The sequence below is a fragment of the Staurois parvus genome, unplaced genomic scaffold, assembly GCF_062004578.1.
Source record: "Staurois parvus isolate SC_StPar_1 unplaced genomic scaffold, SC_StPar_1.0 ptg000018l, whole genome shotgun sequence".
Classification (NCBI taxonomy): domain Eukaryota; kingdom Metazoa; phylum Chordata; class Amphibia; order Anura; family Ranidae; genus Staurois; species Staurois parvus.
The window spans coordinates 2,924,787-2,952,268 of record NW_028317814.1 but is presented as its reverse complement, the minus strand read 5'-3'; the positions used below and the strand labels follow the sequence as shown (position 1 = coordinate 2,952,268).

At 40.5% G+C, this 27,482-nt stretch overlaps 1 protein-coding gene across 1 annotated transcript in view; it reads left to right on the top strand.

The window, feature by feature from the left end:
• The window catches only part of BAIAP3 (BAI1 associated protein 3), a 534,732-nt gene that overhangs the window by 144,926 nt on the left and 362,324 nt on the right, over positions 1–27,482 (top strand). Inside the window, exon 2 of the mRNA XM_089682088.1 lies at positions 16,801–16,941. Coding sequence (XP_089538214.1) covers positions 16,811–16,941 — 131 coding nt within the window. The 5' untranslated portion in view covers positions 16,801–16,810. The remainder of the gene's footprint in view (positions 1–16,800; positions 16,942–27,482) is intronic.

Here is a 27,482-nt window from a genome sequence, read left to right as displayed (position 1 = left end):
CAGTATTGGGGGTTGCTGGAATATTTCTTTCAGAGTTCCATCCTCTGTTATGATGGGTTGTAAATCTATCTTTGATTATTTTTCTTATCCCTTCTAGTGCTGGGTTGTATGTGGTTACTAGAGGTACATGGTTGTTTGTTTTTTTCTCCTTGTACTGAAGCAGATTTTCTCTTTGGGTTCTCAAGGCTGTGTTTATGCTGGTGTTGATAGTTTTGTCCTTGTAACCTTTCTTATGGAAGGAGTCTGCTAGTGTCCCGAGATGTTTATCTCTGTCTCTTGGGTCAGAACATATTCGGTGGTATCTGATGGCCTGACTGTGTATGATGGCACGTTTCGTGTGTTGGGGGTGGAAGCTGGAACTGTGGAGGTAGTTGCATCTGTCAGTAGGTTTCCTGTATATTGAGGTGTGAAGCGTATCATCCCTGATGTATACTGTGGTGTCTAGGAAGGTGACATGTGTGTTAGAGTATTCCATTTTAAGTTTAATTGATGGATGAAAAGTGTTGATCAGTGAGTAAAATTGTTTTAGGTTTTCTTCACCTTCTGTCCATATGATGAAAATATCATCAATATAGCGATAGTATCTGTATGGTTTTTGTTCCATGCTGTTCAGGAATTTTTCCTCCAGGTCAGCCATAAATAAATTGGCATATTGGGGTGCCATTTTACTTCCCATTGCAGTACCTATGGATTGAAGATAGATGTCTTTATTGAAGGCAAAGTAGTTGTGTGTAAGTATGAATTCAATGAGCTGTGTAACAACCTCAGCAGCATATTTGTGATTTTTGAGGATGATAAGGATCTGTGACATGCAACTAATCCATCCTTGTGAGGGATATTACTGTACAGGGATACTATATCCATAGTCACTAGAAGTGTATTAGATGGTAATTGCTGTATGTTGTTGATCTTGTTTAGAAATTCAGTTGTGTCTTGCAGGAAACTAGCAGTATTCATGACTAACGGTTTTAAAATTTCTTCTACAAAGCCTGAGATTTGTTCGGTGAGTGTATTCATACCTGTTATGATGGGTCTGCCTGGATTTCCTGGCTTGTGGACTTTGGGTAGCATGTAGAAGTCCCCGATTTCTGGATGATCCGGAATCGCATTTATAAGTTCTGAATGTAGGTGGGCTGGAAGTGTTTTAATGAGACCTTTTAATTGCTTTGTAAAGTCCTGGGTCGGATCATAATCTAGTTTTTTATAGTAGATGGCATTTTCCAGGTGCCTCTGGCCTTCCTCTATGTATTTGTTTGTATCCATCACAACAACTGGTCCCCCTTTATCCGCTGGTTTGATGGTGATGGCCTGATTATTGCACAAATCGTGTATAGCCCTTCGCTCTAGTGGTGAAAGATTGTACAGAATTTTCTTTTGCTGGGTGGATATTAGGGATGTAGCTCACAATCTGAAGCTATCAATATAGGTGTCCAGTTTGGGGTTGCGTCCTTGTGGAGGTGTGAAGCAGCTGTTCTTTTTCTTTGTGTAGCACTCTATTGTCCTAGGATTCCTTTCATTATTGTGGAAATATTCTTTGAGCCTTAGTCTCCTGAAAAAATCCTCCATATCTGACAATACTTGTAAATGATCCAATTTGGTAGTTGGGCAGAATGTAAGGCCTTTGGAAAGGATGGTTAATTCTGGTTCAGAAAGTTTATGATTCAGAAAGTTGATGATCTTGGAATTACAAGGACAAAACTATCAACACCGGCATAAACACAGCCTTGAGAACCCGAAGAGAAAATCTGCTTCAGTACAAGGAGAAAAAAAACAAACAACCATGTACCTCTAGTAACCACATACAACCCAGCACTAGAAGGGATAAGAAAAATAATCAAAGATTTACAACCCATCATAACAGAGGATGGAACTCTGAAAGAAATATTCCAGCAACCCCCAATACTGGCCTTCAGACAACCCCCCAACCTCAGAAATAAACTAATCAGTAGGAAACTTCCTTCTGATGATGATGTCACAAATAATGGAAGCGAACCCTGCAATAAGAAATGCTGCAAACTGTGCAACAAAATCAATCCATCAAAAAGTGTCAGACACTCAAAAGGGATCTTCAATATCTCTGGATCATACAGCTGCACCTCCAGTAATGTTGTGTATCTTATCCAGTGCAGAAAATGCAGCAAAGGATCTTATGTTGGCAAAATAGGACAGAAGTTGCAAACAAGGATGAATTTGCACAGACATACCATCAAGGAACATAAAGAAGATGACCTCTGCACACCTGTAGGACACCATTTCGCACAACCGGACCACACAATAGGAGACCTCAATTTTTTAGTACTTAAAGGAAATTTCAAATCCATTCAGGAAAGAAAAACTTTTGAACTAAGAATGATAATTCTATTTTACACAAGAGATAAGGGCCTTAATTTGAACATGGGATTCCTCAATCATTATCCAACATTTTTATGACTATTAGCTGTAGCTTGACTCCCTCTGTGTGAGTGTAGTACCCCCCCCTCCCCCTCGCTTTGACTGCATCTTATCTCTAGCCTTCTTTTTTTTTTTTTCTTCTTTCATCTCTTCTAACATTCTGCTAACTTTGTGAGTAGTACTGCTTAGACCTTGAAGAAGGGGACATTCCCTGAAAGCTTGTCCTCAAAATTGTATGTTAGTGCAAATAAAAAAAGTATCACGGACAGTACTCAATTGTTTCTACCATTGTTCCAGAAACACATTTGTGAGATCTCCACTCTATTTCTTCCCAGAGGTGTTCTATCGGGTTGAAGTCAGGACTCTGTGCAGACCAGTCAAGTTCCTCCACCCCAAGCTCACTCATTCTTGTCTTTATGGTCCTTCCTTTGTACACTGATGTGCAGTCATGTTGGAACAGGAATGGGCCATCCCCAGACTGTTCCCACAAAGTTGGGAGCATGAAATTGTCCAAAATGTCTTGGTATACTGACGCCTTAAGAGTTCCCTTCACTGGAACTACCGTTCTCCTGCCAACCACAAAAACCTAGACACATCCATTGGATTGCCAGACAGAGAAGCATGATTTGTCACTCCAGAGAACACGTCTCCACTGCACTAGAGTCCAGTGGCGGTGTGCTTTACACCACTGCATCCAACACTTTGCATTGCACTTGGTGATGTAAGGCTTGGATGCAGCTGCTCTGACATGGAAACCCACTCCGTGACGGTCTCTACGCACTGTTGTTGGAGGTCTTTAGCTATTGACTCAGGCAGTTGGCGACTTCTGCACAATGTGCACTTCAGCATGCGTTGACCCCGCTCTATCATTTTACGTGGCCGAGTTGCTGTTGTTCCCAGTTGCTTTCACTGTGTGATAATACCACTAAGAGTTGACTGTGAAATATTTAGTAGCAAGGAAATTTCCCGGATGGACTTATTGCACAGGTGGCAACCTATCACGGTACCACACTTGAATTCACTGAGAGCGACCCATTCTTTCACAAATGTTTGTAGAAGCAGTCTGCATGCCTAGGTGCTTGATTTTATACACCTGTGGTCATGGAGGTGATTGGAACACCTGAATCCAATGATTTTGAGGGGTGTTTCAATGCACAGAGCAGCTTTCCTTTTTATCATGTGATACATTGGGAAGAGGTAAATGAGTAGAAGCCTCCGAAAAAATACCTAATTTAAATCCTGGCTGTAAAGTAATAAAAGCATATTTGCACTTTGCATTTATAAATATACGCAAGCCCGTATTGTAGTGTCTACATGCTTTTTTTTATTAGCTATTAATTTTTATAGCCAATAGGCGTGCATGGACAAGAAAGACAGTTGCCACAGGCCCACCGGTTCCCGGAGCCTACAAAAGGATTCTCCATTCAGATTGACAGCATTAGTTCAATCTGGGAGCAGTCACTAAAGCTCTTGCACCTAAGTGCAGCAGCTTCTACATAAAAATCTGTATACAGAGTCACCTAGACCAGAGGTCACTAAAGTGGGGCATTATTTGATATACTTAATAAAAAAAGATATTTCATCACTATGAATTTCATTTGTGGCTTTCCTGAGCTACTGTCTAGCACTAAGTACTGCAGAAAGCAAGAAAGAGGGTTAAACCTCCATGAAAAATGCAGGCAGCATAGGTCCTGGTGATCAGAATTGGTCAGTAACTCTCTTCTCCCCATACTCTATAAAAATAATTAGCATACTTTTTTGTTGAGGGTTTAAAAAAGGGAGAATGGGGGCCAACCCATGAGATGTTTGCCCTGGACCCCATATTGTCATATAATGGTCCTAGCTGCCAATCACAGATCAAGCTTCCTTTACTATAATTAAATAACAAAGGGCTTCATTTTAATTAATTCATAATTTTTAATCATTTAGAAGCATTGCTTTATTGTCTTTCTGGCAAATGCTCAATTTGAATATCTTAAATGTGTTCCAAATGAGTTGACTATCAATAAGAGTTTAATCTCATGCTGCTTATTAAAAATCTCCCATAAAGGTTATGGTGGGCTGAAAATAGCAAGCATTTGGTTGTTACTGGCCTCCCAGGGGGTGATAATAAGTACTTTAAGTGTTCAGAGGTTCTTGTTATCCCACAGGGACATTTTCCAATTCATTGTAAAATCTTCATGTGAGCAAGCTAATTTCTTTTCTATTGTATTTTGAAGAGTGAAGGATGAAAGCACCATCACTGTTGGGTGAGTATAGTGGTAGACTAATACCTCACCAACTTTCTTTCTCAGGGAGATGGCTACCTGACTGGGACTACCCTCAGGCATAGTACAAGGACCCTCATACTGATGTAATTTTCCCCCAAGTACATATGTGCACTTATAGTGTTATCATTAAATTTGATACTAGGATTCTTAATAAAATCCATGCTCCACATACTGTTGCAGCACAAGTTTTGTAGGAAAGTTAAGAACATAAACCTACTAAATGAGTGTAGTACCCTTTTAGTTTTGCTAATTATTAGGTAAATTTAGTTGGCTCTTCTGCACCTCTGTAGATAGGTTAGGGCTGCTCAGAGTTTCACAGGCTGCTGCTCTGCCACTTCCCCCTGTGTTCTGGAACTATCTGGGGCCTTCCAGAACAGAGTGGGTGGGAGGGCAGAGGTTGTAGCATTAATATTTATGGGACTTCCACCAATCCCTAGAAAGGCATTACCCAGAAGGTGGGCTAATAGCCCTTAAATAGTCTAAGCCTGAGCAGCAAGGAGAGTCTGCAGTAGGGATGCATCTATACCCTTTTTTGATCGACAAGTATGAGTACTGATACTTTCAGTCAAGTACTCGCAGATACTGAGTACCAATATTTTGCAGTGCGATTTGCGTCAATACAAAATGTATGGACGCAAATTGCACCACAAAGAATAGCATGCAATTTGAACAGGAATGCAATTACTCTCCAAATAGCATGCTGTTTCCCCACTGCTCCTGTGTGAACCCAGGCTTGTCATAGGAACAGGGTTGAATGGTAGAGAAGGGCTTGTGGGGATGTATACCTGGTAGCAGATGGAGGCAGATGCTCTGTATTCTTAGCTGTAGGAGAAAAGAGAAAGCAGTGGGGATATGAAATTCTTGCGACTTTCATTCCTCTCTTTGCAGAGATGACAGTTTGGGCTAGAGGGATTTTGACCAATCAAAAGCCACCTAATCTGTACTGTCATCCCTGCAAGGAGAGGAAAGAAAGCTGCTTCACAGGTCTGAGGATCTGAAATCCCAATGGCTCTTTCTCCTCCCCTTGCAGTAATGGCAGTACGGGCAATGCAGCTTATGATTGTTCAGCAATGTCCAGGTGACGGTGCTGACCAATGAAAGCCATCTATCCTGAACTGTCATTCCTGCAAGGAGAAGAGAGAAAGTGTGGTAAAATAGAATGCGCACTTACATTAGTATAAATCAAGGCTCCCACCACATGCTTTTGGATGTTATCTGCATGGGTGTACAGGGTAAAAAAAGGTGTACCAAGATGGCTGCCACGCCGTAAGTACGTCACTACGTCGGGCCGACGCGTTGCGTCACAGTACCATGTGACTTCCTCAGGGCAATAAACATATTACGCTATGGGAGTTTTGTGTTTATGTTACATGTGAGTGGTTAGCGCAATATGTGTTCCTGCCTGGAGAAGGAGTTATTATTGGAGTCCTGATCCCTAGAGGGAGATCTGCACATATTGGGAGCTGTCGTTTGGAGTGATACTAACCTGGAGGATCTGTGAGAGGGATCCTATAAAAACGCTTTGACTCGCAAGGGTTGAGTCTGTAAGGTGAGAGGCTAATTCAGCTGGTGATCAGATGATTTTTTATACAGCTATCAACCCACGTTTTTCACACGGATATCAGCACGAGTTATTTTGTTCACTGGAGTATGATTATTGAAAGTTGGACTTTAAAAACGCATGAAAATATATTATTGTGTGTATATTATTGCACTAATTTGAGGTCACTTTTGCACACGAGGTTGTTTTTATTCACTTTATGAGATCTGTGTAGGCGTGTGTATATATATATATATACATATATTAAGTGCATCTTGTATATCTATGTATATTTGGTAAAACATGCACTATTATCAGTCAATAGGACTGTTTTTTTCACCATCACTATAGGAGTTTTTTTGTGTGTTTATAAGCACGAGGCTATTTAGTAGACACGTTTATTCACTTATAATTGAGGGGATCTATTTTTGTACATTGTTGTATTTTGATTTGTTAGTGATTAGCGCTACATTTTTTTCACATTTTATACATCCCCACATGCCCACTCTCCGCTCAGCATGGGATCAATGCAGAGAGGTTTTTCATACCGCACCTGTGTGAACTTAGGCTATGACAAGCCTGGGTTCACACAGGAGCAGTAGGGAAACTGCATGCGATTTTGGCAGGAATTGCATTCCTGTTCAAATTGCATGCTATTCTTGGTGGTGCAGTTTGCATATTGTATTGATGCAAATTGCACCGTAAAGTATTGGTTTCCGGTATTGGGAGCATTTTCATGAGTACGAGTGCTCGTGAAAATACTTAGTATCGGCACCGATACCAATACTGGTGTCAGTATTGGTGCATCCCTAGTCTGCAGCATGCTGGTATAAGGAAGGATTCCAGGGTCCTGCCAGGAGGAGATCCCTGTTGAGGGGCCTTGCCCTCCTGGACAGAGGCCAGGGAAGTAGCCAGCAAAAGGAAAGGAGGGTCTTAGCTAGGCTTAGCTGTAAGACCCGAAGAAGTAAAGTTCGCAGGAATCTAATGGTTCAGGAGAAAGCTCATGGGAGGAAAGTTGGAAAGGAAGCTGTAATAGAGAGCCCAGGTTCTCCTGGAGGCTGAGTGAGTATGCGACTCCCTTACAAGGAAAAGGTCTGGTGGATATCGGAAGAAAGATAGTGATGATCCTGCAGCTGAATGAGTACGAAACCCCAGTGCTGCAAAAGTGACTGTTTAGTGCTTTAGTTATAAGAGGAAGACAGGATCACAAACAGTATAGATATTCTTTGGGACGTGTTACTAAAGTAAAGTACAGACTGAAGTGTGCCAGTACAGCCAAGTAGCGGTGCAATACTATTCAGGTGTTGTAAAGGTACAGCTGAAGCAGTAAAAGTTATTTTTGTTACTTTTTGTAAAGAAGTAGACAAGCTCAGCCAGAAAGTTTCTTTAATTTGGGGTATCCCGTGCTCCCTATCCCCATCCAAGTTCATTGTTCCCAATAGAACACCAACCACCACCCCCCTCCCCCCAGACTGATCTGTGGAAGAGTGCAGAAAATACTGCATACCTGGCTGTTGGCACTGTAAAGGGGGAAATAGATTCAACTACCAGTGACTCCTGTAGGGATAGCGCTTCACGAGCATACTGTGATTACCTATGATGGAGCCTTACCATTCTGAAAGTTCACTATACAGGAAAATATGCAACTGATGCATGCAAGGTGCAAAAGTGATTTTTTTATATAGACAGTAGATCACTAAAAAGTAAGCATGTGTATTGTATGACCCTTCTGGGAGTGTCAAACCTACCCAGTATGTGTTAGGTAAAATTTGAGGTGCATTGCTGTAAGACATGTTAGAAACAATGTTATTTTTCCTCCATAGAGATTTATGATCTATATCTAAAGCAAGCATTTGGAGACTACTTGTCATTTCTAAAGGATACTTTACCAGTTGCTTTATCAGTTTACCAGTTGATTGAATCACCTGCCAGCATCTTAAATCCGCTAAAGACTCTAGCCCACAATTTGGAGAGAGACAATATGGCAGCAGGAATTTATCAGAAACTAAACTGGAACTGATAGAGATACAGTATGTTATCCTGTCAGCAACTATACAATCATATAGGAATACAATATGAATTTATTTGGCCAGGCTGATATAAATCAGTAAAGGGGCTAACAGACAGGCAATCCTGACAAATAGAGATTATTAGGTTGCCTTGCTTGAAATCACGTTCTACAGTTATGAGAAAAAGACTGTGAACCCTAAGGAATTCTCTGGGTGTTTTAGTTTTTTCATTTGTAGAACACATTGAGACCTTTAATTAATTTCCTTCTTACAAGCTAATGCCCCTACCATGGACCTACATACTTGCAAAGACATCTGAATAGAAGAGAATTAACCTACCAGTATGTTGGTTTGTAGTGTTATGAGGAATCCAAGGCAATATTTGAAGACTATACTGAGTTACCCCCACAAACAAGAGGACAGCATGCAAGATGGTGTCCTTGGTGGTATTTAAACCCAAAACCCCAGTACTTCCAGGCAAGAGTTCTCACTACATAGTCAAAATGCTGTCCAGGTTTAATAATAAGTAAAGGCTTTTAACATCCCCCTTCATGCAACATTTTACATTGCTGTATATGAAGTGCAAGGATGATTCAACAATTGAGGTAACTGATGGAACTGATCCCTCACACTACAGTATATGCATACCTTCCAACTGTCTCTCTTTCCTTCTCTGTTGTTCCTCATATTAGACAGATGTGATGCCTCTATAATAAATGAAATACTTAACTACTAAAAGTGTTAACGCTTGTTCTCACCTTCAGCTCTTACAATAAATGCTATAATAGTTTTGGTTCTGTTTTATTGTTTTTGCTCTTTTAAAGTTCAGGTCTGAACAATTTTTTTTAACAAAAAATTAAAATAACCACCAAGCAGTTGTTGAAAAAGCAGCTAAGGCTGCAATACTCACCCTTAACTGAGAATCCCCCACAGTACTTTTTTGCCACTCATTTTTCGGGTTGAATGGTACCCAGCGTCACTTAATCTCATAAACTGAGGAAATTCTGTGAACGCAGAACATCTTGGGCTCACCCTGGGGGGAGGGAATCCCATGGTGCTTTTAATTCACATGTTGTAGAGAGTTGTGCTGACATCATGACATCAGTACTGTTCTCTGCATTGTCTAGGACTACCCACTACCATGTGAAGATTAAAAAAAAAAAAGTGGACCCTATGCATTATAGGTGAATGGCCTAATGACTTTATCAACAGATAAGTTTATTAAGAGGAAGAAGGGATGGCCAGAACTCTTTGCATAGTTTCTCAGCCTTAGTGACAGATGGGACATGTAGTCATTAACAAAGAGTGATCACAAACCTGAAAGACGCAGCTGTGTGGGCAGCTGAAGTTTGCAGAAGCACCGTGCAATTCAGGTAAGGAGTGGGGGTGACAGTTTGAGTTTCATCACACCCTAAATATGGGTGTAATGTAGCATGGTGTAAAAAGTGAACTTTAATAAAAGACAATGGATTCCTGGAGCACCACATGTTAACTAAAAGACAACAAACCAAGTGTTGCCCTTTTGAAGGCTGTATTTGTCCTACTGGGACTTCAGACTAAGGTATCCAAAACAGGGTCGCTGCAATCAGGCAGTCACTTTTTTGGTCTTGACCTTAAAAATAGCAATAATGATATGCACAAAGCTACTTCACGTTCCCTATAAGGCCAAAACTTTACTACTGTGACAGTAGTATACTGGTGTAATGTCCTATTGAGCCACCCAAAGTATTGGAGTAAGGGCAAGCAAAATGTGCATCAGTTGAAGACTAAGTAGTAGTCATATCCATTCATGTTGGGAATAGAGGCATAGAATGGGAGCTCCCAATAAACCAGGGGTTCTTAACCTTTTTACGAGTACAGGCCCCAGTAGACCACCCACTTGGAATCCAGCTTCATCCTAGGAAGTCCATAAGAATGAATGGGATTGCAGAGAGCTAGGCAGTCGTATATCTCTGATTCAAAGAAGGGTGAGTATAAGACTGGCAGGAGGAGCTCCAGGCGTAACTGCAGGAATGAACTGTTGGACAATAAGTTTCCTATCTTCTGAATTGCTATGATACTTATAAGGGTGACGGTCCTTTTTCTTTCTTTTTAAATGTTGTTAATAGACAGACACAAACCTGTCCCGTTTCTTTGTGATGTTTATATGTTTCTTTGTTTTTGTTCAAAGAGGAACTTCACAAATACTGTAGATTTTGATTGTTAATAAACAGGTACTTGCCAGCCAATGGAGTCACCCAGAGCAGATTCACTTCACTGGGCTTTGGATCTCTGGTGTCACCATCTTTGATGTGGGAGTTGTCTGTGACCTCCTGATAGCCGAATCCCCACTGCACATGTGCAAGAGCACATGGCACTGTGAGAAGTGTCCTGCTGCCTCCTGGGACATGTCCCCGGTGGCTTTAGGTGAATGGGAGGGAGGGACAGGCTGAAGTCATCCTTGCCTAGACAAGAATTGAGGAAGTGGGAGCAGGTGCCTGCCAAAAAATGTTGCCAAAAGTTGGAAAACTCAATATTGGCTGTGGGGGGGTAAAGGATAAGAGATACTTTGGATCAGTGTTTTTGATTTAGGTGTCTCAAATTGTGTGCAGTTCAGGGTTGGCATAGGTATACGCATGGAAACCACTGAACAGCCTACATTACTAGATATTTAATTATCAGTTACCTTCTGGATGCTGCATATCTCAATAATCTTCATGGAAGGGTTGAGATACCTGTTCTTTATTTTGTGTATAAATAGTTGATTTTTTCCATGGTAGGGCAGCTCAGACACACCTGGCATACTGATAGGAATATCTGAATCCATTTATTCTCTTTATAAGACGTTCACCTACTTTTCCGTCAGAGACTTACCATTTTTTTCAGTAAATATAGCAGTGTAAGCTATAGTGTGTCTTTTTAAATAAATAAGATCACCTTTCATTTGTTTTATGGCTTAGTTAATAAGTAAATCACATTTTAAATGCCATTCATGCAGAAGCTCAGAGAATGCCTATAGAATGGCAAACTTTTCCTTGTAGCTGCGTGCTTGCTATTATTTTCTTTGGATTGGATAAAAACATTGAAATAACTCATAAGCCATAAACGATTACCAGATGCACTGACATAAAATAATACCACTGTAAGATGGATGGTTTACAGAAGAGTAATGATCAGCTGCACAATTCCCATTAACCTGTTACTATGGTAAAAATATTTCAGATAATGTTTGGTTAGCTGCACTTGGTAGAGTTTGTTTACCGCAGTAAGCTGGATATAAAAGTATGCTAAAAAATGAGGGAACAGATTATACCATTTGGCACTTTTGTTTTCTGCATGTTTCAATTATAAAAACAAAGAAACACAGTAATATGGAGTCTGCTGGCAGGAAATGCTTGATTGTCCATCCTGGGTTTTAGTTAACAGTGTTGTCTGTCAATAGTTATCAGACATATTCCCTCTTTTATTCTATCAGTACAGTTGGTGGGTTTAACCACTTCAATACTGGGCACTCTCACCCCTTTGCTGCCCAGGTCAATTTTCAGCTATCAGCGCTGAATGACAATTGCGCAGTCATGCAACACTGTACCCATATGACATTATCATTTTTTGAGACAGATGGAGCTTTCTTTTGGTGTTTTTTATTTTTTTTATTGGGGTTTTTATGTTTTGCTAAATAAATAAGAAAAAGACCAAAAAGTTTGAAAAACATTTTTGTTCTTAGTTTCTGTTATAACTTTTTGCAAATAAGTAATTTTTCTTCTGCACTGATGTGCACTGATGAGGCTGCACTGATGGGTACTAATAGGCTGCACTGATGGGAACTCATGAGGCTATACTGATGGCCACTGATGAGGCTGCACTGATGGGCACTAATGAGGCTGCACTGATGGGCACTGGTGAGGCTGCACTGATGACCACTAAAGTGGCTGCACTGATGGGCACTAATGAGGTTGTACTGATGGGCATTCATAAGGCTACACTGATGAGGCGGAACTGATAGGCACTGCTAAACTGCACTGATGGGCACTGATGAGGAGACACTGATGAGCACTGATAGGCGGCACTGATAATCAGGGCACTAATGATCAGTGCCCTGTTTATCAGTGTAATCAAAGTGCTGACAGCCTTTCCAGGTATTGGCTGTCTCTTCCTCACACAGACACGGCGTGTGAGGAAAATACTGTGTATAACTGGCAAGTCTGTTTAGATGTGATCAGCTGTGATTGGACACAGCTGATCACATGTTAAAGGGCTGCTGTGATTGGCCCTTTACCACGATCTGTGATCAGCTGTGTACAAAGGACACAGTGGTCACAGAGTGCCCGATGTGCATCCCAGGGGGCACGCGGGAGGTGCATTCTGGGAGGACATCTATAGATGCCTTTCCCAGAGCAATGGAACAGTGCTGTAGCCGTCTTTCATCTATAGTGTGGTATTAAAGTGGTTAAAGTGGAAAATATGGTTGCTGTGGGCAGAAATAGCTTTTTATATAATCGTTCACAACAGATAGAAATTATGTGGCTTGGATAAGCTTCAAAACACCTTCAAGATTGCAGTACAAGTTCAGCAGAATGTGACTAAATACTACTACTGTAGATATATCTTGACCTGGATAAATGAGAACCTTCACCAACAAGAGTTCACAACATTATACTGGAGCCCATGTGTAACATTGTTTTTTTAAATATCTCCACATTGCCATCTATGCATACATCTTGGGGGCATGACACTAAAATTAGCTTTATAATGGTTCTTACAATTTGGGTAACCATAGATAGTATGCTGACACTGTAATCCCTGAGAGATGTATTAAGCCGGCTTGTGACTCACCTTTCCCTCAAACCTTTTCCTTTGGTTTTCTTGGAATTGACTTCATTAATGGAATAATTTAACCTACAGTGAGTTATTTCCTGTCCAACCTTTAGTGTTTTTCTCCTTAGACACCGCAGTGGTGCCTTTTGCATATCATTTTCTTTTTCAGGCCATTTAAAGTGAACCTAACCTGGTAAAAGCGTTTCTAAGGAAACAGCAGTGTTGAATGGCAGGCAGCTGTGTATTTTCAAATTGCTCCCTTGGATACTAGATGAACACTGATACCAATACCTGAACTTTAGCCCTGATCCTACTTTAGAAATGTGTTAGGTTGTGTCAGGTTTATTTTTTCTGGTGTCCACATGTACTTGAGGGCTAATGTAATAAAGGGGGCAAAGAATGACATTTATATTCAAGGGGCAATAACCCATAATAAACAATCAGTAGGTTAATAAAATGAGAATTCTGAGTGGTCTCTGTGGCTTACTGCACTTTACCTATTGCTAATTGCCTTATTAAAAATACCTGCAGATGCTTGTCATTTTGAATTATAGAGAGTATCAGACCTAGGGACTAGACCAGCCATTCTAAACCAGGATCCCTCCAGAGGTAGCTAGAGATTCCTTGAACTGTAACTGGCTGACCTCTTAACTTAATAGTGGATGCATAATTCTGGGTCTAACGACAATTAGCAGATCTTTTTATCTGTCTGCCAGGGTGCATTCTGACTACCACCTTAAAGCTGAACTCCATCTTTTGTTCCACTTTACATAGTTCAGTTGGGCCAAGCTGGCCATGCATGTCCATCAATAACATCTGAGGCCGCTGCATGTGCTGTTTAAAATGTATGTAGCGGAGGCTACATACAGCATACAGCACTGTGTTCAGGTCCGAGCCTAGACTTTCCTGTCACAGACCCGGAACACAATAGAGTCTGCCAGAGCAGCACTCAGCCATTCAGAGAAAATGATGTATTCTCTCAATGAATACAAAGCTTCAGAGGTTGTGACATTATCAGCCGACCTCTCTAAGGTTCCAGATCTGAGAGAGGAAGATCTTGGCTTGGACCGGAACACAGTGCTGTATGCTGTATGTAGCCTTTACTACATACAGTTTATACAGCACATGCAGCAGCCTCAGATGTTAGTGAGGGACATAGTTTGTTTGGGCCAGCTTGGCTCAAACTATGTAAAGTGGAACAAAAGATGGAGTTCAACTTTAAGGAGGGGATTCTTCAGACTAACCCAGGATTAATGTGGAACTAAACCCTTTGATTTAACTATTTCTCAAAACAGTTATGTAACACCCTCCTTTAGTTAGGCTGCTAGGCTAATTTAGTTATTGGCTTCACTGCAGTCAGTGGAGCAGTAACCTATTGCTTTTGTCTGTCAGGGTTTCCTAGGTGGGTGCTTGATTTCTCTCACCTGCTTCTTGGAGAAGTTTCCAGAATATAGGGCAGGTAGAGTCAAATGTCCAGTATGAATATTTATCATGCTCCAGCCAATTCCTGAAAGGAGGCATCTACAAGGTGGCTGGGGAGGTGATAAATGTCTGGGAGGCCTTTTCAGAGTGTTTGTTTCTCTCCAGGGATGGTTCCAGTTCTCCTGGGGTTGCTGCCCCTGAGAGACAGCTCGCAAGACAAGAAATTGCAGACTGGACCCCAGCAGGTCCTGAGCTAGGAACCTGGAGAAGAATACTAACAGATTCTTGCTGGAGGGCATTTTCCTGAAACCCTGGCTCAGAGAAGGATCTTTTGTCTACCTCACTGAGGATCTACCTAAGGAAGCTGGATGGCAGACAAGCTCCCAGGGCATTTTGAGTAAAGCCGTGTTTGGGACTTTCAAGTGTGCCTGCAGCTATAAGGATTTGTGTTGGAAGTTTGTCCTCTAATTGATCGTTTTGGAATATTCTGAAACCCTCTCCTGTTTCAAGTTACTCAGCAATAAATTCTAAAAAGGCATGCCCTAGACTCAGCCTGTATTGCCAACACACATGGTACTGTGCTTGTGACTGGCAGCCTCTGTACTAATAAGGGAAACCTGGGCACATTCTCAGTGGCCCCTCCAGGGGTGAACACTACAGTTATAATCAAGGCATGCTGTGAGTGATAACTGTCAAAGTTGCTTCTACTCTGAACCAAACTGTCAAGCCATCAGCTGTTGTGTTTCATGACTGATCACATGCGCAGCACCATGGCAACTGCACATTAAACAGAGGCTAAGATGGCAGCTTTCTTGCCTGTAAAGGAGAGGAGGGTTTAATTCTGTTTTAATTAAACATTAGCATGGGTTCCTTGAGTTCTAATAACACTGTTCAACAAATTTTTATTTTTTGCCAGTTTTGGAAACAAAAGGATCCATTTCTTAATGAATTTCACATTCTGAGTTCAAATATAACAATGAAATTTGTCAATTGGCTCTAGTTTTTCTGTAAACGGAAAGTTTTCTACTATAGGCGTAATGACTACATAATGCACAATAATTATATAGATAGATGTCTTTCCACAAATATAAAGCAAGTGATATTGACTACATAACAAAGCCTAAATGGCATAATATATTGCATAGGATTACCAAAAAAAATTATAGCCATAAGCTAAGTTGAATCATTTTAATACTTAGGATTCTCACTAGTTTTGTCTTCAGTTTGTGTCGGTTTTGCTTCTCTTGGCTTTTCTCTTGTATTCGAGGAAAGGGCTATCTCTTACAACTGCACGTGACTACACGCTTCAGGTTCTTCCTCACTTGACTCAACCACGAAGGATTCTGGTGCTTTAGGAATTGGTAGCCCCTCTCCATGAGGAACTGGACGTATTGCCGATGGAATATTTGGATAGTGCACAGATAACTTTTTCTTCTTATTTAGCCCTTTTACAATTGGAGACACCATACAAAAGTAACAATTACTAACATGATCTGTTGGCTCTCTCCAAATCATTGGCACAGCGAAAGGCATAGATGCCTTTTTTCCATTCAACCATTGCTCCAGTGCCGTCCCACAAGAATTGCAGCATATATGTGGTGCCCAGCTCTTGTCCTGGTCTCCTATCTTGCAGCCAAAATACAAGTTGTAGGCTTTCTTAATCATTCCTGTTATCCTCCTTTTTTGTGAGATAAAAGTTATTTCACCGCAGATATAGCAGAAATTATCTGCTTTATTCACACAAGTTCGAGGCATTACTGAGTAGCCTATATAAGCATAAAACGAAATGTAAAGACGCTGTCGAACTACAATCAGCTACAGATACTGCAGCTTTTATGCAGTGAAGTGATGCAATTAAAGGCTAATATTGCATCATCTCAGTATACATGCAATTTTCTATTGGTCACCAGTATCAATTGCGCAATATGCAGCTGAAGTTGCATCATAATTTTGAATGGCTTACGTCATTAGATGGGTGAATATATCATGGAAACTAGAGCCAATCAACATTTTTTAGGGTCATTTTCGTTTTCAGCAACCCAAAATTATGTAAGATTAGCTAATTTTATGCCCAAAACTTTTTACCTGTTGAACAGTGTAATTATTTTAAGGGTTCCTCTGGGGTAAAAAAAAGTTAAGAAAGGCTGTACTAGACAAAATTTGGGGCTAAAAGCTTAGTGTTCCCCTAAGGTAAGAGCAGTGCTCCTATACGTTACATACATATTCAAGCTTTTTGGATAAGTGCTTAATTGTTTTGTTTGTTGATATTAAGCAAGATCTTTCTGTTGATGGATTATTGGATTCTTTTCTAATGGCTGATCTACATGGCTACCTTTGGGCATTAACTAAACTCTTGCTTTCCTCCTTCCACCAGAGCAGTGAAGATGTCCACGCTATTGGAGATAAAAAGCAGTGTTCTAAGACAAGTGCAAAATCGGCAGTCTTTCCGCCGTAGAGCAGAAACAGAATCTGGCATGTCAGCACAGGAAACCAACAAGGTGACAAGGGCTGTCAGGTAAACATATTGAAGTTTTCAGTGTGCATTTATAACAAAGCGGCTGGTGTAAATGTTAAAGATTTTGGGCTCTCATTGTCTGGTTTGGAAGGGGAACCACAGATGATGTGCACATTGTCATGTCAGAATATATATTTGTCATCTCAATGTTTTCAAACTGTGCACTTGTGTCAAGAATGCCAATAGCATCAAGATTACAGGGATGCTCGGTGGAATGTCCACATTAGATAGTAGATGTGTATGATACAATGTGTGCTTTCTGAAAACTCACAGGACTCAAGAACATGATACCCAGAAGCTCATTTTGTAAAGAATTTATAAAACTGAAGTTCAGTGTATCAATGTATAATAACATTGAAAAAGTAATTATTCACTTTTAAAGTGAAGTACATTGTATAATATTTAAAAGTTTAATTGGAAATGAAGGTAGAGCACTGGAAATGTTTTCAGGAAATACTGACTAGATCATGTGAACCTGGCAGTTACATCCTCTGTTCACAAAGAGTCTCTCTTTGTTCTGCCTGCAGGCCCTAGTAAAGTAGTAAAGGGCATCCTTCTTCCTGCTCTGGCAACTTAACTCCAGGGCCTACTCCCCTAGGGACAAAATTCCCTAACAGAGCCCATTCCACCATGGTCTTTTCAGTATCAAGTATCTGCTTCTCACATTTGCAAGGCTGCCACCTGGTCCTTTGTTCACATGTTCTCCAAGTTCTACATGGTGGATGTTCAGGCCTCGGTTGATGCACGCTTTGGCCGAAAGTTGTTGTCTAAGTGTTTATTTCTGTGAAATATACAATTTTTTGTTATTTCACCCTTCAAGAGCTTTTGTACATCTTCTGTTGCCTACCCTGCTAAACAAAAATAAGTAGTAAGGAGAGGAATGATCTGCTTGCTATTTCATGGTGACATACTGTACACAGTTATGTATTTCCTCTTTCTTCTTTACAGTGTTTAGTAGTTTTGGTGTGTGCATAGTAGAACTGTGTTTATTCATAGAAAAATATATGAATATTATAAGTTAAAATGTACATTTCAGTCACAGTTGAAAATTAAGACTTGAGATACAGGGGATACTTGAGGGAGCAGAGCTTGCCTGGTCAGTATTTGAGTTTGTCATCCAGATAATGCTGTCCTTTCCATTACCTTTATTCTATAATCTGGTGCTTTGGCAAAAAACATAATAAGATCCAAAAGTGTTCTAGATGCTCTTTTAAAGGCCAGAGGGTCAACCAACCCTAGCAGGCAAACATCCACTTGCTGCAGAACCTGAATGGTGGTTAGGAGGAGTTAAAGGTTAGAAGAGCAGACCAAAAGGTCTGTATCAGAGGACATGCCCAAAACATTTGAATACAGTCTGCTGAGGCCGCCGTACACCTCCAGCAAGTGAATAGTATATTTTATGCAGTCTTGGAGAAATGGGTATTCTCACATATCCTTCCAATCCTCTCTGTCCAATTCTGGAACATCTGTCTTTCTAGAATGCAGGGCATCAAGCCCATCCTGAACAGAAGGTGGTAGAGCCTTTATAGATGTTAGATACAGGTTTAGTTAAATTTTTACCTCTTAGGAGAGATTCCATTGCTGTAGGAGTAAGAATAATAGGTGACACTCCAAAATGAGTATGGAAGGCATGACAGAGTTGCAGGAACCGAAACAGGTAGACATTTGGAAGTTCAAATCACTGTTTTAATCCATCAAAGGACTTTAATATGCCACTCTCGCAGATGTGATTGAGATATGTGATACCTTGTATTGTCCATATAGTTGGGTAGTAGTGGAAATGAATTCCAAGAGTCTGGAGTTTACCAAAGAGAGGTATGAGGAGACATATGCCTAAAGGCCGTTTAGTGTGCATAACCAACCAGGCTTTGAGAACAGCCTTCATGGAGGTTGTCAGGTTAAGTGCAGTAGCTGGACCCCAGTAGCGGAAAGTTCTTAGAGCCTTATACTAGACTAGGCAAGCAGCTTCCAGAACCACTGAGGGATTAGAGGTATCAAACATCAGCCATTTGTGAACATGTGAGAAAAGGGCAACAAGGAAGTCTTTATAAAGATCAAGGCAAACTATTCTACTTTGTGTCCATGGCCTTTGAAGCACAGTTAATTTGAATCTAGGATGTCTGGGGCCCCATAGAAAAGGTTGACAGCTGAATTGAATATTTAAAAATATTTTTTATGGATCCAACTAGGAGAATGTGTCTCAATGTAGAGAATGTCAGGAAGAACTTTCATCTTAAATATAATAATAGGGGGTTCAGTGAGCGCTAACTAATACAGCAGCTGATACACTAAAAAGGAAAAACCATGAACCTTCAAACTGACAATGTAACATAAATAGTGCAGCGCTAAAAAATATATATGACTGCACCAGTGCTTGTAAGGTAGTGCAAAATCCCTTGAATTTATATCAAATAGTATAGGCCACATATAATGTGTGTGACCTTCCCAAACAAAAATGAAGTAATGGCGTGTACCCCACACGCCTTCACTTCACCATAAAAACGCACAATATGAATGCACAATAAAAAGATAGTCCAATAATAGTCTAGTGATCAAAAAAAGGCCACAGATAGATGTGTTTTGATAAGATCCCTGTGACGTATATAGTCCGGCGTTGTGCAGAAAATGAATAAATTGCGCACTCACCGGAAGCACAATTTAATTGCGCATTTATGTCTCATACACCAAAGATCACTCCAGCTGTGGATGGAAAGAAGCTCGGAACAGGTGATTCCTTGATGGGGGGTGCCACATCTGGGGGTCCCTTATAGTAGACCTGGCTCCAAACAGGATCAGCCGAATGTTACTCTGGGCCCTGGCATAGTCACCTTGTGGTCCTGAGGGATTAAATGCTCGATGTAGAGCAAAAAGGAATACCCATAGTGTAGTATTTAGGTCAAATATAAAATGAATTTATTGAAGATTAGAGCAAAAAACACCACCCATCACGGAATCACCTGTTCCAAGCTTCTTTCCATCCACAGCTGGAGTGATCTTTGGTGTATGAGATATAAATGCGCAATTAAATTGTGCTTCCGGTGAGTGCGCAATTTATTCATTTTCTGCACAACGCCGGACTATATACGTCACAGGGATCTTATCAAAACACATCTATCTGTGGCCTTTTTTTGATCACTAGACTATTATTGGACTATCTTTTTATTGTGCATTCATATTGTGCGTTTTTATGGTGAAGTGAAGGCGCCATTACTTCATTTTTGTTTGGGAAGGTCACACACATTATATGTGGCCTATACTATTTGATATAAATTCAAGGGATTTTGCACTACCTTACAAGCACTGGTGCAGTCATATATATTTTTTAGCGCTGCACTATTTATGTTATATTTTCATCTTAAATAGGTTGATTCTCACTATAATGGATAGGGGAATATTATCCCATGCTCTTAATTTAGATTTCATACTCTGAAATAATGGTTCCATATTTAGTCTGCAAATATCAAAAATATTAGGGGAGCTGTTAAAACCTAGATATTTAAGATTATTCGTACATCCCAGGGGAAGATCAGGGTCAGCAACTAGTCATGCCTCAGGGTCTATAGGAAGAATTTAGAATTTGTACCAATTGATCCGCAACCCAGAGTAATTTAAGAACCTTGAAAAGATATGAAAGCCCTCTTTAAAAGTGGCTCCTGGATCCCTAAGAAAGAGGATAAGATCACTTGAACACGCTGACAATTTGTCTTCCAGAGGGACAACTTTAATTCCTACCACCAAAGCAGAATTTCTAAGGGCCATGGCCGTGGGCTCCATCATTAGAATAAAAACATGTGGTGATAGGAGACAACTCTGCCTCGTGCCCCTCTCCATCAGAAACAGAGAGGAGAGGTAATTTTACCTAAGCTGACAGAGATTTATACAATATCTCATTCCGTCTGTGGAAGCCTTAGCCAAAGCCCATAACACTTTAGAACAGAAGATATATAGGTCCAATCGAACACTCCAGGAGTCAAGTCAACAGAAGGTAATTGTATATTTGTAAAAACTATACAAAGATTGACATCAGTTTGATCAATATCAATTAAGGAGGGAAGGACCTGCATCAAGCTAGTAGTTAGAATCTTTTTCAGAATCTTTAAATCATAGTTTAACGAGATTGGGGAATGAATGAATAGTGGCCTCAGTTTCAGTGACTGTGATTTCCTTGTTCAACTCCTCCACCTGGGTAGCCAAAAGGGAGAGTAGCAACAGGTCCCTCAGGAGTTCCAAGAGAATGGTACGAGGTGGAGTAGAGACCTGGTGATAAAGAGAGCTATAATGAAGTTGGAATTCTCTGAGGATACGTGATGTTTCAGAAACCAGAGTATCATCTGAAGATTGAAGTTTAGAAATGACTGATACCTAGACCCTGCAACTAGGTTTGTGAGGAGCTTACCATTCTTGTCTCCCGACTCAAAAACCTTGCCAGCCAAGATTATAATATCTAAATGTGTGAGAGAGGCCTGGGAGAGGTGGTTAAAATTGTCTGGAGTTGTAGAGGCAGCAAAGGCAGCTGCCACAGTCAGTTTACAATCTTCCAAATGTTTAGTTTGGGAGGAAAGGTCAATTCTAATGGCTTTTATAATAGAGATATATTCCCCTCTCATGGAAGCCTTGAAGGCCTCCCATACCACAGGTAAAGAGGTATAACCATTGCCAAGTTCCCAATACTGTACTAGTTCAGCAGAGATGGACTCCACAACTGTTTGGTCTTGTATCCACTTCGAAGCCAGGCACCAAAAACCCTGATGTTTACTACCTCAGGCATCAATGATGAAGGGGAGAATGATCTCATAACAAAGCTGGTAGATATGAGGGAGCTCATACCATGGGTAGGGAATAGCTAAGGAATTGCTCTTTGAGATTGAAAGCAAACAAATATCTGTTGAGAGTTAAAAAAATTCTTAGATGCTCAAAAACCAGAGGAAGAGGAGAAAACCTTTATGGAGGCACACTTTAGTGAAAGTTATGCGCTGTACAACAAGCCAACCCCCATATATTGTTGCATTTTAGCTTGAAATACCCCTCCAAGCATTTGCAAAGGATTTAAAAAGCTTCAAGCAACCTTTTTAGCTCCAGTTTGGGATTTATGAGCACAGATCCTAATTGGAAGGCTGACTGTAGCTTTATTAAACATGTTTTTAGCAAGATTTAACAAGGGCCCACAAATGCCTTGTTGCTATCAATCTATTGTGAAAATAGAGCAGGTGAATGTGTAGGCCACAAATTCTCAATTCTCCTATAAGCTTATTGCTGTCTTTCTTACAATGTACCTTTTTTCAGTAAAGTTGGGCATTGTTCGTGTTCCCTCTGTGAAACATTTTGTACAATATAAAAAAAAGCTGTAAAAATTATTTAATAGAGGAAAATCTTAAGTAAATCATTGTGTTTACTATATTTTACTTTCTGCTACCTGCTCTTCTGATTTTTGTTCTTGACAAGAGCAAACCTTTTCAGTTTCCTTTAATAAAAAAAGCATGCTTTGGAATTGTTTATGTGCATATGAGCTTTATGGGAAAAGGCACACAAATGAAGATTAGTTATGTTCTGAGGCTCTGAAAATGCTCACATAGCTGGTTGTAAACTCCTCCAGGCATGTATGAACACAGTGTATGGCATTTCTGTTAATTTTTACTTCATTTATTATGACGTATTGTGTTACATTATAAATAGGCCTTATGCCATGCCCGTTTTAAAATACTGCTCTCTAAGCTGGATCTTTTTGACAGGGGTTGACAGAAAAATCAAGCATAAAAAATTCCCGTTTTGGTGCGTAATAATGTGCATTTATAGGTGTATGGCGTTGAGCAAATCTCATTCTACTGGCCAGAATATGATTTTTTTCTGGCCACTAGAATAAGTTTACGTGCATATGTGTGCATTTTTGTATGTTTACGCATGTAAATTGTGCTCATAAGCTCTTCTCTGAAATGCAGCTTTGGTGCTTTTTTATGCCTCAAAACACTACTCTTAAAATACTGAATACTAAATGCCTGATGTACATGGCCACATAAGCTGGCATAAAACTTTGTTTAAAGGCATAAAAAAGATACCATAGGCAAGAATAAAAAAAATGTGTGGTGACACATGTTTGATATACATAAACATACAGGTGTAGCGCTATCCCTAAAATAATTAAATATATGCCATACCACTAACTAATCAAAATATGACAGTGTTCTATAAATACCACTAAAGTGCAAAGTCTCTGTGCAATATGTGCAAAAAAATATAATATAGTATAATATATAAATTGTGCAATCCGTGTACTGCCAACTATAAATAAAGTGCAATAGTGCCAATCATTAGCATAAATCACTGCACACTTCTGTAAAAATATCGTCCATAAAGAAAAAAATGTCCAAATCCGACAAAAAACACACAAATCTTCATGCATGTGCTCACACGTGTCCACTCAATGTGAATCCAAAATAGCTGAAGTGGCCCCTCACCTCCTTGCCAAGACCCCACAGGGTCAGCTCACTTTATAACCAGGACACCACTCTGATGACTCACCAGGTCCTCCCCCGCCTCTTACACTTTATCAGCCGCCTCTTCCTCGTTTCATATACGGACAAAAGAACTTATATAGTGTAATACTGTTTAATCATTACTGATATAGATATAAAACAAATTGCCCACTCACATTTGTTATCTCTCATTACATGCCTTCAATACCCCATGCTGTGAATCTCCTGCATGGGTATTAGATACAGGGATCCCAAATATGGCTGCCCTGCCGGAACTGACGTCACCGCGCTCCCAGAATCCTCCTCGCGTACCTTGGTAGTGTGCAGTGATTTTTGCTAATGATTGGCACTATTGCACTTTATTTATAGTTGGCAGTACACGGAATGCACAATTTATATATTATACTATATTATATTTTTTTGCACATATTGCACAGAGACTTTGCACTTTAGTGGTATTTATAGAACACTGTCATATTTTGATTAGTTAGTGGTATGGCATATATTTAATTATTTTAGGGATAGCGCTACACCTGTATGTTTATGTTTATTTACTCATTTTGGTAAGGAGGTTTGTGTTAGCAGCTTGGTAAATAGGGTCCCAGTCTTAGCGCAGGAAGTTCTTCCGTTTTTTACATGTTTGATATATCTGCATTGCACTATTGTATTGCACATATATAAAAAAAATACTCCGTAAGCCTGTAAAAGCAGTGTTTTTTGTGCCCATGTGCATGAAGCTTAAAGCCATAGATTTTCTTTAAAGCTCACCCTTGATCCACTTATACTTACTATCCCCATGTTCCACTGACTTTTCACGCCTCCACATGCCTAACCCTATTACTTATTTAAACGTTTATGTTTTTGTTTTGTTTATTAATATTTGTACACATTTAAAATATATTTACATGTTTCCCATTTAAAAAAGCACAAATTGAAAAAAAAAACACTTTATTTCATTTGCAAATAATGCTTTGTAATGCTTTGTACCATAAGCATAATTTTGGTGCAATTTTAAACAGGACAAAATACAGAATAAAATGTGCACAGAGCAAACACTGCTCAAAACAAAAAAGAAAAAGTGTGTTTTGTGTAGTTTCGTGTTGTATTGTCCAAGCATTGCGGAAAAAAAATATATATACAGTATATATATATATATATATATATATATATATATATATATATATATGTGTGTATACACTGCTCAAAAAAATTAAAGGAACACTGTGAAAACACATCAGATCTCAATGGGGAAAAATATCATGCTGGATATCTATACTGATATGGACTGGGTAATGTGTTAGGAACGTAAGGATGCCCCATTGTTTGATGGAAATGAAAATTATCAACCTACAGAGGACTGAATTCAAAGACACCCAGAAAATCAAAGTGGAAAAATGATGCAGCATGGAAGTCCATTTTTCTGAAATTTCTTTGCAGCAGCTCAAAATGGTCCTCAGTAGTTTTTATGGCCCCCACATGCTTGTATGCATGCCTGACAACTCCTGTATGCTCTTAATGAGATGACGGATGGTGTCCTGGGGTATTTCCTCCCAGATCTGGACCAGGGCATCACTGAGCTCCTGGACAGTCTGAGGTGCAACTTGGCAGTGTCAGATGGACCAAAACATGATATCCCAGAGGTGATCTATTGGATTTACAGTTGCAAGAAAAAGTATGTGAACCCCTTGGGATTACGTGGAGTTTTGCATGAATTGGGCATAAAATGTGCTCTGAACGTCATCTAAGTCACAACAATAGAAGAACACAGTCTGCTGAACATAATACTACACAAACATTAGATGTTGCCATGGTTTAATTGCACATAACATGTAAACATTCACATTGCAGGGAGGAAAAAGTATGTGAGGCCCTAGCTTAATGACTTCTCCCAGAGCTAATTGGAGCCAGGAGTGAGCCAACCTTGACTCCAATCAGTGTGATGATATTGGATGTGTTGCTGACAGCTGTCCTGCCCTTAAAAAACACACACCTGTTTTGGGTTTACTGGTTTCAAGAAGCACTGTCTGATGTGAACCATGCCTCGCAGAAAAGAGCTCTCAGAAGACCTACGATCAAGAATTGTTGACTTGCATGAAGCTGGAAAGGGTTACAAAAGTATCTCCAAAAGCCTTGATGTTCCACGGTAAGACAGACTGTCTACAAATAGAGAAAGTTTAGCACTGTTGCTACTCTCCCTAGGCGCGGTCGTCCTGTAAAAATGACTGCAAGAGCACAGCGCAGAATGCTGCATGAGGTAAAGAAGAATCCCAGAGTGTCAGCTAAAGACCTACAGAAATCTCTGGCACATGCTAACATTTTTGTTGACACATCTACAATAAGGAAAACATTAAACAAGAATGGAGTACATGGGAGGACACCACGGAGGAAGCCATTGCTGTCCAAAAAGAATATTGCAGCATGTTTGAAGTTTGCAAAAGAGCACCTGGATGTTCCACAGCACTACTGGCAAAATATACTGTGAACAGATGAAACCAAGATTGAGTTGTTTGGGAAGAACACACAACACTATGTGTGGAGAAAAAAAGGCACAGCACACCAACATCAAATCTCATCCCAACTGTAAAACATGGCGGAGGGAGCATCATGGTTTGGGGCTGCTTTCCTGCCTCAGGGCCTGGACAGATTGTTGTCATTGATGGGAAAATGAATTCCAGAGTTTATCAAGACATTTTGCAGGAAAACGTACGACCATCTGTCCGCCAACTGAAGCTCCGCAGAGGATGGGTGATGCAACAGGACAATGACCCAAAGCATACAAGTAATTCAACAAAACAATGGCTGCAACAGCACAGAATACGCTTTCTGGAGTGGCCCAGTCAGAGTCCTGACCTCAAACTGATTTAAATGCTGTGGCATGACCTTAAGAGAGCGATTCACACCAGACATCCCAAGAATATTGCTACACTGAAACAGTTTTGTGAAGAGGAGTGGTCCAAAATTACTCCAGATCATTGTGCAGGTCTGATCTGCAACTACAGGAAACGTTTGGTTGAGGTTATTGCTGCCAAAGGAGGGTCAACCAGTTATTAAGTCCAAAGATTCACATACTTTTTCCTCCCTGCACTGTGAATGTTTACGTGTAATGTGCAATTAAACCATGGCAACATCGAATGTTTATGTAGTATTATGTTCAGCAGACTGTGTTCTTCTATTGTTGTGACTTAGATGACGTTCAGAGCACATTTTATGCCCAATTCATGCAAAACTCCACGTAATCCCAAGGGGTTCACATACTTTTTCTTGCAACTGTAGGTCAGGCGAGCGTGGGGGCCATTCAGTGGTATCAATTCCTTCATCCTCCAGGAACTGCCTGCATACTCTTACCACATGAGGCCGGGCATTGTTGTGCTCCAGGTTGAACCAAGGACCCACTGCACCAGCGTAGGGTCTGGGTCCAAGGATTTCATCCTGATACCTAATAACAGTTAGGGTGCCATTGTCTAGCCTGTAGAGGTCTGTGCATCCCTCCATGAATATGCCTCCCCAGATCATCACTGACCCACCACCAAAAACAGTCATGCAAAATGATGTTACAGGCAGCATAACATTCTCTTTTCATGTCTGTCACAGGGTGAACCTGCACTGATCTGTGAAAAGCACAGGGTACCAGTGGCAGACCTGCTAATTCTGGTGCTTAATGGCCGGGCAGTGAGCCCACTAGAGGACATCGCGCCCTCAGGCCAACCTCATGAAGTCTGTTTCTGATTGTTTGGTCAGAGACATTCACACCAGTGGCCTGCTGGAGGTCATTTTGTAGGGCTCTGGCAGTGCTCATCCTGTTCCTCCTTGCACAAAGGAACAGATGCCAGTCCTGCTGATGGGTTAAAGACCTTCTACGGCCCTGTCCAGCTCTCCTAGAGTAACTGCCTGTCTCCTGGAATATCCTCCATGCTCTTGAGACTGTGCTGGAAGACACAGCAAACCTTCTGGCAATGGGACGTATTGATGTGCCATCCTGGAGGAGTTGGACTGCCTATGCAACCTCTGTAGGGTCCCGGTATCGCCTCATGCTGCCAGTAGTGACACTGACCCTAACCAAATGCAAAACTA